Source organism: Sinohyriopsis cumingii, chromosome 12, assembly GCF_028554795.1.
Source record: "Sinohyriopsis cumingii isolate HCF-2022 chromosome 12, ASM2855479v2, whole genome shotgun sequence".
Lineage (NCBI taxonomy): Eukaryota > Metazoa > Mollusca > Bivalvia > Unionida > Unionidae > Sinohyriopsis > Sinohyriopsis cumingii.
The window spans coordinates 48,388,106-48,405,605 of record NC_142972.1 but is presented as its reverse complement, the minus strand read 5'-3'; the positions used below and the strand labels follow the sequence as shown (position 1 = coordinate 48,405,605).

At 36.8% G+C, this 17,500-nt stretch overlaps 1 protein-coding gene across 3 annotated transcripts in view; it reads left to right on the top strand.

The window, feature by feature from the left end:
* The window catches only part of LOC149786407 (uncharacterized), a 144,192-nt gene that overhangs the window by 24,941 nt on the left and 101,751 nt on the right, over positions 1-17,500 (top strand). For all 3 annotated transcript variants that reach the window (XM_089976829.1, XM_089976830.1, XM_089976828.1), the window contains exon 4: positions 8,193-8,290. In XM_089976829.1, the coding sequence (XP_089832955.1) occupies positions 8,193-8,290 (98 nt within the window). The remainder of the gene's footprint in view (positions 1-8,192; positions 8,291-17,500) is intronic.

Genomic DNA, 17,500 nt, shown 5'->3' with positions numbered 1-17,500 from the left:
TGAAACTATTGTGCGTCCGCCCTTACAACATTTATGTGATGTGTTCTTGCACATGTAGAAGAGGGGTGCAAGTTATTGTCAGAACGAAAGTGAATGAGAACGATGGTTTGTATTATTAACTTGTTTGACGAGATTGTAAAATGAAATGTACCTGCACCAGCCTACTCTTTCCGACATCGATAGAGTCAAGAGGAAGATAGAGAGTGAAATGACAGAATACCCTAGGTCAGTCGTGCAAATATTACAACGTCAAAGTATATGGGTACATAATTAAAACAAAGACAAACGTTGTGTTTGATGCTGGCCACTTTCGTGACTTTGTATTGAACATAAATGATCTTAGTGAACCAAATATTTGCTATGTATTTACAGTATAACATAACTATGTGGACAAAGTCTATAACGTAGACGTACTAAGAAATTTAACAATGAGACATAGCATATAATACAGGCATTTTTTGAGGCTGCAACCGCCATAAACAGAAATACAGCAAATAGAGCTTGCTGTATTTCTGGCAGCCACAAAAAGGAGGATGGGGCAAAGAACAAAAGTGTCCAGCATCAAAGAAAAGAGAAATGTTGATCAAAATTAAACCGATGAATTTTGTATTGCCGGGGCAATTGAGTACCCTCATACTCCCCGCTAGTTAGGATATATCCAACATGTATAGAGGATTGGGAAGAAACTTTAAAACGGAGGCGCGTACTTTTTGAATGCGCTGTTGGTCTTCCGGAGCTGTTAGAGTACCCTCGTACGCTCCTGGCGGTCGAAAAGGTAGGTAGACACAGATTAGTCCGGGTCGAATGAATGATATCCCAGCAAAGTACGGTCGATGCCTATGGTTCTAAGTTTGTGAAACTCAGGAGACCTGAAAGAGGAATTAGCACACGGTGGAATGGCGATCTTAGAAAAAGTGATTAAAGGGTTACAAAGCTGAAACCTTTTTACCTAACCTTATGAATTTCTCAAATGCATCTGAAAAGGCCATATGGATTATTTAAACTGATAGATAACACGGTCAAATTGTCCGATGTGAACTCTTTATATAGCGTCCAAGCCAGCTTACCCAGTGTATGTCATGCCCTGACCAAGATATTTAATTTAAGGCAAGAGTACAAATTTGCTATCAACTGATGGCTTAGTGCAGGTGGCAGACATATATATGGACATATTTTCAAATCCATCAGATAAAACATATATACAAGAACCTGAAGAAGCGAAATGTACAACAACCGATGTTTTTGAAAAATTAAATTCTTTAAAGAAATAATTATGCTGTATATATTATTTCGTTTTTTTTTTCCTTCTTTTCTTTGGATTAAATACATACGTCTCATCAAATCTCGGCAAGTCATTGCCATTTTGGGACCGGTGAAAAGTAAGATGAGGCTAGTGATGAGAAAGGTGGGACAAGTGAATTTTCCGAAACCACTTGTCCTAGACTAGTGGTCAAAACTAATATTTGCTCAGCCTTGGAAATGAATGAGTTGTGTGTCATTAGAGGATGGTTTGTTTATGGTTTCAACTAAGGCTTGATTGTCAGTGTGGAAATAGATACATTTATTGGATAAGTGTTCTCCTTAGACCACAACGGCCAGAACGATGGGGTATAATTCTAGAAGCGTTATATTTTGATATGCCCATATCTGATCCCAGATGCCATAGAAATGGTGTGTGACCCGGATGGCACTGTATCCGACTGAGGCAGAAACATCTGTGTACAAGTCCAACATGTCGGAGGTCAACCAAATGTCAGGTAATAATAAGGATCTACCGTTAAAACCGGTTAAAAAGTTTTGCCAGTCCCTTAAATCTTCCTTTACCTCTTTTGTTAATCTAGTGTGGTTTTGCGACGCCAATTGTCAAGTTGATGAGTCGCCTAAGAAAAGCTTGTCGCGGCAAAACAACTGCGCAAGAAAAGTTAAAAGTACATATGATGGATTGCAGCCCCTTGAGGGTAATTTTATTATAAACGTAAGAATTTATTACATTTTTCTAGTCTGTCCGTGGAAAGGCGAACATCCATTCTCACGAAATCCAATTTGTATCAGAGTTACAACATCGTTGTTGACGGAGGAAATGTTTTATCCGCGGCCATAGTAACCCCGATGTCGGTAGATACAGTCAGGGAGAGATCGAGCTTCTGCTGGCATTGGACACGAGTTGCACCTAGTATCAAAACTCGTCCAAAATATGAGTTGACGGAGTAAACGACGAGCGTACAAATTTTTATTGTGAATGCCTCCCGGAGGCAGAAACGATTTGGACAACGTTACCTTAAGTGAAGCCTTGCTGTCCACTATGGCGCGGGAGACCATGGATGTTGCTAGTTTGTTGTCTGTTGCTACGGAGGGTCCGTACAAACCCAGTTTGTGGACCATTTTCCATGGACGGCCTGCGCATAGCTACCAGCTGATCATATTTGGCATGGATCTCCTGTGTCACATGGGTGGTGAGCCTGTCGGAGACCTCTTGCGTTATAACATTAAGAAGATTGGGGTCCATCCAAGCCCCTTCGCTAGATGATCCAGGTTGTGGGATGGCGGCCGTTGGTGTTGAGAAAATGACAACGGTGCCTTTTTATGGGCTTATTCACCGCCTCTTTGAATTTGGACCTTGATTGTCTGGCTCTCTTCACTGCCATTTGCAAGGCAGCCCTCTATGTAAGGGGTATGCTATAACTAATGCCAGTAAAAGTTATTTACATACATTTCAGTGTATTACTACGTAGCAATCGTTGCAAATGAATAACCCTTATTGTAATGTTATGAACACCACTGTTTACTGTAGTGGGATGAAGCACAAACTTGGTAATATGAAGAAAGAAAAAATGAAGAAAAGAACCAAATTTGAACGTTATGAAAAGTATGGGTCATTGTTTTAAGGTGCGGAATGCAATATCACCAGTATCAACAGAACAATTACAGGTGAGTGGGCCTAAGCGAGCTTGGAAACACAATACCCATTAACATGGAACGAAGTATTGGAAGAAGAAAGCATGAATGACTAATCACGCGTCAAGTACTGAGGTGCAGGACCCAAGTACGCCAAGCATGAAACTCGTAGCAACCGTAAAACGTGAGGAACCAACTGGTAAACACACGTCACTGATACGGAATCAAATGTTTAACATACAATCCAATAGTACGGAACCATTTGGTAAACACACAGGCCAGTGATACGGAATCAACTGGTAATCACAAAATCCAGTGGTACGGAACCAACTGGTAAACACAAATGTCATTGATACGGAATCAACTGGTAATCATAAAATCCAGTGGTACGGAACCAACTGGTAAACACACAGGCCAGTTATACGGAATCAACTGGTAATCACAAAATCCAGTGGTACGGAACCAACTGGTAAACACAAAATCCAGTGATACGGACCAACTGGTAATCACAAATTCCAGTGGTACGGAACCAACTGGTAAACACACAGGCCAGTGATACGGAATCAACTGATAATCATAAAATCCAGTGGTACGGAACCAACTGGTAATCAAAAAATATCCAGTGGTACGGAACCAACTGGTAAACACACAGGCCAGTGGTACGGAACCAAGTGAGTAACAAACAAGCCAGTAATAAGGAATCAACTGTGAAGAAGAAGGCTAACATAAAATCCAGTGATTCGGAACCAATTAAAAGAACAGGGTCCAACCAAAAACTACTAAGCCCGAGAAAGGCACACAAGAAGTCACAAAATCATATAAAGTCAAATCAAGAAGGCGCACTTACATTGTCAATCCGATTGATGAACAAACCAACCAAACCGAAAGACCACTTGTCAATACAATTATGCAGAACGAAAGGACCGAAAATGGAGCGACAAAGTTCGAACAATCCTAAAGTATTAAAGTATGACACCATCATGTTGGAAATGTTTGTTATTATTCTACAAACAGCTCCTCCGACCGACCATCAACAGAAAATGCAATCTTGCAATATGTTACAACGTTTCGTCCATAATCGACACAACATAACATAGGTACACAAAGATAGAAAAAAGCGTATCACAGGGTTCATACAGAATTTATGAATGACGAATTCAAAGACGTTCCCAAACTTTCAAAGACCACTAACATAGATTTCCAAGACCTACGTTCGCTAACATTTATTGTATAAGAGAAAATAAAGAATGCAAAATAATATAATATTGTGTAATTATTAAATGAAACTGAATGGGTCTTCAAAAGAAAGAAACCAGAAAAAACTCTACTACATCTAAATCTAACAATATTGGACAATTTGTTTTATGATTATGGAAATAAAATAAAATGTTTGATTTGTTTTTTTTTTAATTTTCTAATACCTTTAAAGATCCCAGAGTAATCAGCTTGATTTTACCAAACTTCCAAGGCCTTGAAAATGGTACCTCATTTTTCCCAAACGGTCAAAGACCTTCAAAGACAGTATGAACCCTGGTATTAGGACGGTGCACCTAGGCTGCAATATAAGACCGATGAATAAATCAACCAAACCGAAATACTAGGGTTATACATATACTCGACTATTACACCGCGAATTCGGAGATCAATCAATTCGGATATTTGAACTTAAGTGCAACAATTTGGCACACTAATGCTATACCATTTGAATTATTGAAGCTTGCAACAACGTGGAGTCGTTTGCAATTATTCTTAGTCTATTAAATATGTGACAGGAATGTATGCATGATACGATTGGAAGTATATATACATTTAACTTTATGGTTCTCTGGTTTAAAGTTGCATACGACAGAAAGATCGAGGCAGATAATTGTGTCGACTATTCTGCCCCAACCCCATGCATATAAATTTTAGAATAGCGCCGAATATTAAAATCGGGACGCAATAGATCGTCTATTTCTGATTTCAAATGATACTGCAATATTTTACATATGGAATGACCCAGTATGAGTGTGACTTAATGTATAATAAAAGAAACGTTAGCAGAATTTGCGGAATGGAAACAAGTTAATGTAAGTAAATACTTAACTTCCAGAACTATTCGACTCGGTCCAAATTCCAGGAGACGATGACGGTAACTAACAAAGTGAGCCGATAACAACGGAGAGAAAATTTGTACAGAACAAAGGAAACAGGTCCTTATGAGAGAGAATCCCTCCGCACGTTGCCGGAGCGAGAGTATTCAGATTAGCTAGGCAGAACACGTGATTAAAAGCTTTAAATATATTGGCCCTTGACAGCGCGCTACCTGATAAACCTGGCGGGAAATTGTAGACCCAATCACACATCCCATAAATCTTCTTACGCGAGCGTAAATCGTTTTATGTTGAAATAGAACAAAGTAAAACAACATTGTTATGTATATCGGATCTAATTTATATTTCATTTAATTTAATTGTCTGTAAGTTTTAAAAATATATTAATGTAATGTATTTTGTTTACTGGAATTCTCTATTTTTAGAAATCAGTTTGACCTTACTGTTTAGTCGAAAACGCCTAAAATAGAACCTTGTATCTTTTGGCTGACCTAGTTCATGACCTTGATTCATAATCATGTAAACAACTTCTGTTTTTAAATTCATTCCTAATATGTGATTGATAATAGTAAAATCGAGGCTGACTGGGACTACGTGACTTTATTTGTATACAGTTTATACGATGTTCTAGAAATTATGGTTTACCGGAGGGTTGACCCTCATCTGAGGATCTGTTTTACGCAGCATTCAGGTTTTATACCGATGTCTATAGAGAATTTAGTCAGTTGGGTGTTTAAACACTTGAGTCAAGATGTTCGTTTTGCTGTGACCAGTTTGGCATTACATTTTAAAGTTTATTTTAAAAAATTCGATTCTAAAAGATTAATTTGTTTTCCTGGAAATTTTTGTGTTCATACAGAATTCTTTGACAAAGACATCTCTTTAAATCTTATTCGGAACTTCAAACACCGGAATACTATCTTATGTGATATAACAAAGAACTGTTGACACATCATTCTTATTAAGGTTACATTATACGTCATCGCCTTCCATTTTGAATTTTTCGGGACTCGAATTCAAATTTCATTAGAACATTTTATTACATCTAATTTAATAATTCTGGAATTATTTTAATAGTTCTTTTTGGATTTGATTCTTATAACCATAAATTATTTTCCTCATTTTGCATTGTTTTTACAGGGAAATTAATTATTTGTTAAATTATGTATAGCTTGTTGTTTTTATTTTGTCTTTTTTTACTGTTTAAGAGAGCCTAAACAAGTAACAATATTGCCAGCTATTTATCTGCATCATCCGAAAAAAGTGACGGCGTTGTTTATGTCATCAATGGCAGTGAAATAATCTGGCTTTTAGTTCAGCTGTGGATTGTTACAATATTAGCTGAATATGTAATTGTGTTTATTTTAGCAATACTAGACCTGTCGTTTACAGTTGCGAAAATAAAAAAAGAAAAGGGTAATTTAGGATTAAACGTTATTTACATCTTCCAAAAAATAAATTGCATCTATTGAAACAATAAGCATATTTTTAAGACTTTGATCTTTCTTTCTGATCTATGTTTAGTCGCTTTCCCATTGCAGTTTTGATTACAGGTATCTCACCATTTTCGTTTTCATTGATTTCATAAGTTCTAATACCGTTTTCTTCTTTGATTTCACTGGCATAACCTCTTTTGACCAAGCTGTTTCAAACAGCTTTTGTAATATTGTCTTGAAGAGTCGAGACAGACTGTGTAATATATCTTTTAATTTGATAGTATGTATCTCAAATACATACCAGAAAGGTCCTGATATTTTGATCAAAATTAAATTAACGCAGTTAATATGAAACATAGGTGTCACTCTTGAATGTGCGTTCTCATTAAACTAACATGTATTGACCATATGCAAAGCTGCATATTTTGAGCTACGATGCATCAACTCCATTCGCAATTCAATCTCGTTTGATGACACTAAAACACCTGTGTGTTCCTTAGTATTTTCAAGACGTGACGATTGTAATTCCCTTTCAGTATCTACTAAGGAAACTATAAAACGTTTAGAAACAATGGCAGCTCGGATTATACCTAGAGTACGAAGAACTGAGTACACATCCTTTCTGCGCTGTAAGCTTGACTGGATGCCACTCAATCCAAAATCAAACAACATCTGTTCACTATTCTGCATTTCGTTCACTGGCTCCAGTACAATATACTTATGTACGCAAGCTAGATACTTATATTCAGACACTCTTATTCTCTTTGCTCTCACTATTAAATCGAAGTCTTTGTGCATAACCGGGCCCAGCTATTTGGAACTCATTCAAGAGCCTCTTAAAACTCACCTATTTTGACTTCAAGAACGGGCCTAAAGACTTAATAATGATTATTGTCTTAACTTTTGGCAGCGTGTTTTTGTTATGTCGCTTGTCTTGTAATCTTATTGTTGTGCATGATTTTTTTGTGGTCTAAAACTTTAAAGCGCTTAGAGCTTCTTAAAGATCAAGTGCTTTGCTAAGTTCATATTATTTTGTTATTTTTTAAAATTCTTCTTCTTCTTCCTTTTAATCTTCTTCTTCTTCTTCTTCTTCTTCTTCTTCTTCTTCTTGTTCTTGTTCTAGTTCTTCTTCTTCTTCTTCTTCTTCTTCTTCTTCTTCTTCTTATTATTATTATTATTATTATTATTATTATTATTATCGTGAAATACGTTACTGCCTTGTTGAAGAAATAAACCAATCTGATCTCCGCAGGATGTTACTCCAGTATTTAACTGCTGATGAACTATAATTGTAGTGTCGCTTGTAAGCACTTGCCACAATATGGTGTAGATTTAGCAAAGCCCCGCTCTTCATGTTTGCGTCATCCAGATCTAGTATCAATATTTATTTATTGTATTACTATATCCAGTGCATGGGCAGGGTGGTTTGATACTGTTTATAAATACTACCCTCACATACTGACCATTAAACGTGTGCATACAAAATGCCACCAAAGACTGTTTATTACTATCTCAATATATAAATATATATATATATATATATATATATATATATATATATATATATATATATATATATATATATATATATATATATATATATATATATATATATATATATATATATATATATATATTTGTGTGCGCGTTTACCAATACTAGTATAAATAGTAGAAAGAATACGACTTGCTATGAAAAACCCAGAATAATCACACCGATGACTAGACATTAGTGCTTCCTTGTTAATATGCCCGTTATTCTTTTGCAGCCTTGCACGAAGTTATTATTATATAGGCTTAAAATCTGATGGCGTCAACTGGATTTGGAATGATGGTACACCTGCGATATTCACAAACTGGAGGATAGGTAAAGTAACTATTTTCGGCCTTTCTAATGAAGAACTCGAATTTTATATTGTTATATAAAACAACCCATAATAGAAAATATAAGGATCAGGTCATCAATTAATTTTATGTAGACATAACAATAAAAGCTTGTTGGTGCACTAGATTTCGCAGTACACAACACATTTGCTTAATGCTCCAAGTAACTTCATACATTCCACGCAATCACATGTATGTACCTGTAAGGTGCTTGTCTCATGTATGCATTTTATAAATAGCAACGTGAAACGAGGGAAACACAATTTATGAATGCAGATGAAGTAATTTCACGTAGAATAAATATTTGGAACGTGCTCCTGGTGGTAGCAAATGTGTCCTTCCTACATAATATTGGGTTTAGGCACTAAGTTAGACATTTTATATAAACGTTTCAACGAAATATGCATTGAACCTTTGGACTGGTAAATAAAACAGTCCAATAAAATGTGAATATGAGGTTTATTAAATAATACGTTTTATTACATAAGTCAGAAATGATTTTTATCAAAATTTAATCAGCTGTACCAATGAGTGATTGAAAAGCGATAAAGACTCCATCAATAAGTTAACGGACATGAAGAAAAAAAAAATAAACATCATCAAATCGAAAACTGTTAGAGAAATATCTAAGGGAAAATTAAAGGAATAGAAATGTTATGGTTGCAACCATTAATGTGACACTGTAACCTACTTAAAGAAAGTCATAACTCAAAACAGCCGCCAATTTGATGGTGCAAATAAGGTTCAGTTACACTTAACTATCCTGACTATGGTGGGGCCAAGGATTGGAAAAGTGCGCTTAAATAATTTTACCACTGAACAAGGCCCGTGAACAAGACCTATTAACACAATGAACATATTTTAAATATACGATCTAACTGAGCGTTTGTTCGATAATTTGCATAACAAATTTGGCGAGGCTGCAAGCAGAGAGTTGTTAATCGAACTACGGAAGTTCATGTATTGATGCATTTGAATGGGTTAGATCCGAACAGATTTCAATAATGGTGAAAAATGCGAACGACACATGTTTATTTACGCAATTCAATCTTTGATATATATAAATAAAAATGAAATCGTTTAAGACAAGTGAATTTGAACATATAGTATGACAAAAGGTATAAATCCCTATTTTTTTTTTTTGATCAAGGGAAAAATAATAGTATGTTGGGGTAAAAGAGTAATTGGTATCATAATCACAAAGTAGAGATGGTGAGATAAAATACATCTGTAAACATTCTTGAACTTTTGTCATTACGCCAGAACAGTTATCAGATTAAGAAATACATAATTATAGTTTAGACTACTTGATACAAGTACCATCATATAGTACACTTCGTTAAATTTCCACTCACCATAACTGCTAACTAATGCTACAAATTAAACCAGTAAGCATCAATTGTTAAAAGGTGCTGCGCACATGTAATTTTCTTTACAATATTTCCAGAAGTACCAATTGTTTTCTTAGGATTGTGAAAATAGTTCACAACTTGCGTAACAATGCAAAACTTATAGTATGCATAGATTAAGACGAGACCCATTTTAACTATATGATTAAATGTCATATTTTTGTGTGTAAGGTATGATACAACAGAATAAAATACCGGAATCATATACCAGAAAATTATCAACGTTCTTCCCACGTATAGAGGCTGCAATTTATAATGTAAATCTTTAAACTCAGTCCCACTACTCATTCGTATAATTTCAAATTATCTGCAACTGCAGAAATAATGATCTAGGCGATGAAGTAAATATCATGCCAAATAGCAATGAAAACCTCATTTCATTAGCAAGGATTTCAAGGCTTAACTGACTATTTGATGTTTGTACATAGATTTTGGTTCTTGTACTATGATGTACAGCAGTTTGCCAAAACAATAAATGATGGCAAATTTACAGAATCACTGTACATTGGGTTGATTTAAAACATTGCTATTGTGAAAGTCATCTGCACTACAATATTAATACACGGATTCAATTAACATTCTGTACCACGCAAAGAAATTGTTTACTCAAATATAGATGTCTGTAACATATCAGATAACGATTGCCAGCATACACCATATATGGTGTTAAACTGCCAATTCAACACACTATGTGATTTTTGCGACTACTTCTTCAAGAAAGACAGAAAGATGGTTGATGCTGTGTTATAGTTTTAACAGTTTAGGAATGTAAAGTTATCTGTTCAAATACGACGTCCTGAAGGAAGCACTTCTAAAAAGGTACGAGCTGAATGAGCAGAGTTTTCTTAAAAGGTTCAGGTATAGAAATCCCGAGGAGGAAGAAACCTTTGATCAGTTCATCGTTAGAATAGCGAACTATTTTCAGCGGTGGATCGAATGTGGTAAAGCGGTGAAAACATTTGAAGGGTTGACTGATTTCTTGCTCAGAGATTAATTGTTGAAAACAGGTCGGCTGGAACTGTCAGTTTCTGAAACAAAACGTCTATTCAAACGTACAGGATATGGCTAAACAAGCCGAGTTCTATGCCGAGGCTCATGGGGGAACCCAGAACGTGGTTTCAAAAGTTTTTAAGTCAGGCCACCAGTCTACGAGACCGATGCCTAGGGAGCTTGTGAAATCAGCTGAGGCAAGTAGGTCAGTTAGGGACACAGGTCGTCAGGGTGTACAATGTTTCTTGTGTAAGGAATGGGGTCATGTTCAAGTAAAATGTCGTAAAAGAAAGGGACTTGTGCATAAGGTAGCCGTGGCTATACAGAGTAAAATTATATATGGTAATATGGTGCAGGTAGAACCAGGTATTCATACACTTGGCCCGTGTCTTTTCACCGAAGGGCGAGTACCAACCGCGAGAAGTTTCGTGAACGGTCGAGAAGTCATCGCATTACGTGACACTGGTTGCACGGCTGTAGTGATCAAACGTAGTCTCGTGCAGGATAACCAAATGCTCGGGTTGGAGTCCCCATGTATGCTACTTGATCAAACGATCGGTCGCATGCCCTTAGCAAGGATCACGGTAGAAACACCTTTCCTAACCGGAACTGTAGATGCTCTTTGTATGGGAAACCCTATTTACGATCTGACGATCGGTAATATTGAAGGTTCCAGTCTTCCAACCATGGCAGATTTCGGGATACCTTTGGCCCAGGCAGTCGAAACGCGAGCGCCAACCAGCCAAGAGAAAAACGTGTTTCAGAAATTAATAGTCCTTGAATCAATCTCCGGAATTTCGCTTGGTGAATTCAAAAGAGAACAAGAACGTGACGAATCCATCAAAACTGTTATTGAAAGAATCGCGTCCGGCCCAATTAGACACTTCAAGGGTCGGGGCAGCCGTAGAATCGTTCGTAGGAACAGGCTAATTGATAGGGAGTTTATCACTTCGGAGGGTAAGAGGTATTGGCAAGTGGTCGTACCCCAGAGATACAGATCTCAAATACTTAGGGTGGTCCATGAGTCTATTATGGCAGGACACCTAAATAAGGCGAAGACCACCAGTAGAGTTATCGCTGAATTCTACTGGCTTGGTGTTAATGGCGATGTCACACGGTTCTGTAGGTCTTGTAACGTATGCCAGAAAACCGTATGTAAGGGAAAGGTTACAAGGGTGCTCTTAGGACAGATGCCATTAATAGATACACCGTTTAAAAGAGTGGCGGTGGATATTGTAGGCCCAATGCAACCAATTACCGAAAGGAAGAACCGGTATATTCTTACTCTTGTGGATTACGCAACCAGATATCCCGAAGTTGTAGCGTTACCAACTATTGAAACGGAACGGGTGGCTGAAGCATTAGTTGACATCTTTAACAGGGTAGGGGTGCCAGAAGAAATCCTTACGGATTGTGGTGCCCAATTCACCTCCGACCTCATGGGTGAAGTAAGTAGACTGTTATCAATCAAACAGCTAAACACTACCCCATACCATCCGATGTGCAATGGACTGGTAGAGAAATAGAATGGTACCCTAACAAGTATGCGACGAAAGATGTGTGCGGAACGTCCGCAAGACTGGGACCGTTATTTGAACGCGGTTCTGTTGGCGTACCGTGAAGTACCGCAATAAAGTTTAGGGTTTTCACCCTTCGAATTGCTGTAATGAAGAACAGCTCGAGGGCAGATGCGGATACTACGCGAACTGTGGACAGGTGACGTCGCGAGTGAGGAAATAAAAACTACATACCAGTAGTGTTAGATCTGCGAGAGAAATTGGAAAGTACATGCCATATGGCAAGCGACGAATTAATGAAATCTGGATGCAGATATGCCAAGTAATATAACCGCAGAGCGCTAAATAGGAAATTTATTGTAGGAGATCAGGTTTTATTGCTTCTTCCTACTAGCACAACTAAGTTACTAGTCCAGTGGAAAGGTCGTTACGAAGTTACGGAAGTCAAGAATGACATGGACTATAAAATTGACATAGTCGGTAATTTAAAGAAACTGCATGCTATCATGCTTAAGTTGTACATCAAGAGACAGAGCGACAATGTAGACAAGGGGTCTTGCATGTCGTTTGTACGACGACTTGGGAGAATCAGAACACGAGGTTTCCCTTGAGTGTCCCTTGGGTGTTGCAAGGGAAGGGGTAAATCAAGTCGATGTGAGTGCAGAGTTGACCAAAGACCAGCGTCAACAAATTAATGCGCTTTTGGTTAAATACTCAGATGTATTCAACGACAGACCAGGTTGTACAACCTTGGTAGACCTCAAAATTAAACTGAATACATCTGACCCCATTAGAATCAAAGGTTATCCGGTACCATACAACGTACGAGAAGATGTAGACGAAGAGGTGAGTACAATGTTAGATCTGGGGTGATTGAATCTTCCAACTCTCCATATTCTTCTCCCGTAGTGCTAGTCAGAACAAAGATGGGACAAACCGATTCTGTATCGACTTTCGACAGTTAAATAAAATCACGGTGTTCGATGCGGAACCAATGCCATATATGGAGGGTCTATTAGCAAATTTGTCGGGCAACCGATGGATTTCCAAATTAGATCTGTCCAAAGGATATTGGCAGGTTCCCATTGTTCAAGAGTCCCGTACATTGATAGCATTTGTGACCCAGAAAGGATTATATCAATTCAAGGTAATGCCATTCGGGTTAGTAGGTGCCTGTGCCACCTGTTGTCGTTTGATGCGCAAGTTGCTAAGAGGTCTAGCAAGCGTAGATAGATTTGTAGACGACATATTTGTGTACACTAATACTTGGAGTGAGCACGTGTTCGTCTTGGGGGAACTCTTTGATAGAATCCGCAGAGCGAACCTCACAGTGAGACCCACTAAATGCAGTATTGGCTTTAGATTTAGATTGTTTGGGTCATAGGGTCAATGGTTTGGGTCAGTTGATACCTCACCCCAAGCAAGTGGAAGCAATTAGGAACACACCTAAACCTGACAAAGAAACGCAAGTTTGTTCGTTTCTAGGTCTAGTAGGGTTTTATAGAAAGTTTATACCAAACTTTGCAGCCATTGCTAGCCCACTGTCTGATCTGACACAGAAGTGGCAACCCAACAAAGTAGAGTGAGGGCCGCCACAGGATATAGCGTTTTACGCGCTGAAAGAGAAACTAATCAGTGCACCTATATTAAAATAGCCAGATGTTAGCAAACCCTTTATTTTAAGAACAGATGCCTCGGAAACTGGGTTGGGAGCAGTTTTACTGCAAGAGCAAGATAACAATAAGTTACCCGTAGCTTACTCGAGTAGAAAATTGCTACCTAGGGAGAAAAATATTCCGTGATTGATAAAGAGTGTTTGGCCGTAGTGTGGGGAATTGCGATGTATCATGCATATCTTCTTGGGAGACATTTCGTTGTCGAGACTGATCACCAAACCCTATTGTATTTAAACAAGGCCAAGGTCGCTAAGGCTCGATTGATGCGTTGGGCGCTGACACTACAACCATATCGCTTCCGTGTAGAGGCAATAGGAGGAGTTGAAAATATAGAGGCAGACTACTTGAGTAGGGCATGATTGGAAATTTTGATAAATTGTTTGATAAATTTTTATCCAGTATAGAAAATCCAGATTGCAGTATTACCGGTGTAAATAGTGTAACATTTCGTTAGTAATTATTTTTTTTTTATTCTGTAAGGGTTTTTAAAAATAATGTGTACATTTAGTTTTCTCTTGGGGAGGGATTGTCACAGAATTAGGCAAAGAAATTGTCTTTAAACTATTTGACTATTTCTCGTTGTACATGCATACAACGTTAGCTCGGGTGAATGTGTTTTTCCAGGTAAGCGACTGTATTAACATGTACCTAGCCACATATACTATTTGTGACGAGGTAACATGACTAACATGATATGCACGGGTATTCTACCCTGACTTGTACTCACTCTCCTATGGATTTAAGTAAGACCAATTTCTAAAACCACACTGGTCGTTTTTTGGATCACGTCGAGGAGTGTACGCTCTCCATTGTTCTCCAGCCACAGGGGTAAGTGTTAAATTTACATTTTCATTTGATGTGCGAAGCTTATTCGGTTTGTAATGTCTTATAGCGTAATAATGTATTTATTACAACGCAGATTTAAAGTATTGAATTACAAGTCAGTTAGAGTTTAAAGTATTATCATACATCTAGAGATTATACAGAAACTAGTATTATGACCAATATGGTTTTATTGTAGCTGACTGTTATGGTGGCTGACTGTGTTTGTAGCTGACTGTGTTTGAAGCTGATTCTGACTGTTATTGTAGCTGACTGTTATTGTAGCTGATTGTGACTGTCGCTGTGATTGTGTCTATGACGTGTGATTGTCAATGTGACTGAATATGACTAGAGCGGTTTGAAGCTGTCCGAAGGAGTCTAAAGTTGCTTAGAGCTATCTGGAGTTTCCAGAATATTTAATGCTGCGTGCTGTCGATACGTATGTATGTATGTACTTATGTCTGTGCCATGGACGTAGTCGTAGGAAATTGAAAAAGGTGCTGTATGTTGTCTCTACGTGTAACGTATGACTGTACTCGTGTTGGATTGATTAAGGGTGCGAGCGGTCTATAAGAGTGTGGGCCAACCCAAGGAATCGTGCGACTTTACAAGGGGTCTAGAAGCATTCGTTTGCATCAATTGTTGTTCCATTGCATTGTTTTTATATGCATAAGATTATTTTGAATCTTAGTTGTGTTCTTAAGATTATTTTGAATCTTAATAGAATTTATGTTCGAGATTATGTGAATCTTTTATTGTGTAAAATACTGTTTGAGGCGTATGTGCAGACCATGAGGTTTCTTGGATCTGTACATTTTGATTTAATATTTTTTGGTTTATTTTCGATGTATGAATGTTGTGTAGAGTGATTTGAGTAAATCGTATGTTGAGAGCGTGGGAGATTCATTGTACTTTTACATCATATATTTATCATTATTAATTCATTCATAAATTGCCATCTTTCTCACACTGTGTTTGTCTTATTCATTTAGTCCAAAAACCTACTCGGTGTCTATTCTGTGACATGTATATATGTATATATATATATATATATATATATATATATATATATATATATATATATATATATATATATATATATATATATATATATATATATATATATATATATATATATATATATATATATATATATATATATACCTTGTTATGCATATTTAATTAGCCTTGTTTGTTAGCTATTTTTATTTCAATTTTATATTATTTCATAACATGTTTTTTGTAATGTAACATTGTATGCTGCACTTAACCTTCTGCAAAATCTAGTTTATTGTATGCTTGACGTGAAATGAACTAATGCATAGCAACATTATTCTGACCTGATGTCAAGTAGAGGACTATATACTTTTATCACTGAAGGAAAGATTCATTTTTGCTATAATGATCTAGCACAATGAAGTTGTATTATATGTTGTGATAAGTAATTCGTTTTGGGCTGGAATTTATTTCTTTAAATTCTTGAATTTAAGCGATTATATTTTCTGGAAATACAAATGTTCTCAAATAGATGTCATTCACCAGTATTTAAGCCTGAATTTAATATACCGTGATTCAACGAAAGCCTGTTGAGACAACAACATTATATAGGTTACACCAGACACCTCAACAACATCTTCATTTCTTGATTGAATCTAGACTCCTACTAAATGTTATTCATGGTTTATAATTATTATGACCTGTGTCTGGAATTCTCGGATTATTCTGCGACTTAGTTCGTAATAAAGTAAGTTCTTGTTTTCATTTCACGGAAATAAATTATTTGTGGAAATGTACAAAGTTTGTCGAGTTTTACTCCTTTTTCAGTTGCTGTTTTAGGGAACATGCTCGTGACAAGGCGCGCACACACATATACTGGTGTGTGTGTATGTGTTTGTATGTCTGTGTGATTAACTGACATTGCGTACAAAACATGTATTTCTTGGTTGAAGTACGAAAGTAAATGCAGACTTTTTGAATATTTTCATAAGATAAATGGACCTAAAGTGGGACTGTAAGAAAATATACTTTAATCACCATGTTTAAATTATGTATGCAGGCGGCAATTTTGGCCCTTTTGGAAATATCGAAAGCAATGACACAAGATTCGGCTTACTTAAACCTAAACATTCTATGCTAATATTATAACGAATGATTCATATCTCTAAGAATTAATTACACCATATTTCATTTTCTACGAGAATGCTGCACTACAAAATTAATAATTAGTGACCATATTGCTTCAAGATTTCAGATCGGCAAACGATGATGATATTATGCAGTTTGAGAATGCTTGATAACGTGTGGATGAACGGTGTAATTTAGAGCTTAGTTTGGAGATACCAACACATTTTCATGCCCATTTCATGAACTACCCCTGGTCATGATCAGCATAAACCAAACGAAAATAGTATATCCCACAAGAAATAGAACTAGATAAATGATTGCGAGAGCTGTAGGCACACTGTGCCAAAATCTAACGTGTACACTGGAAAACAAGAATTAACGTATGATACAATTAAAGAAACATTATTCATTACCTTAATTCGCTTTTAAAACTCAAAAACGGAGCACATATGTGTCATGTTTGAAGAGCTACCATGTGTGAAATCATGTTTGAATAGGTACCATAGGTAAAATCATGTTTAAAGAGCTACCATGGGTAAAATCATGTTTGAAGTGCTAACATGGGTAAAATCATATTGAAGAGCTACCATCGGTAAAATCATGTTTGAAGAGCTACCATCGGTAAAATCAGGTTTGAAGAGCTACCATGGGTAAA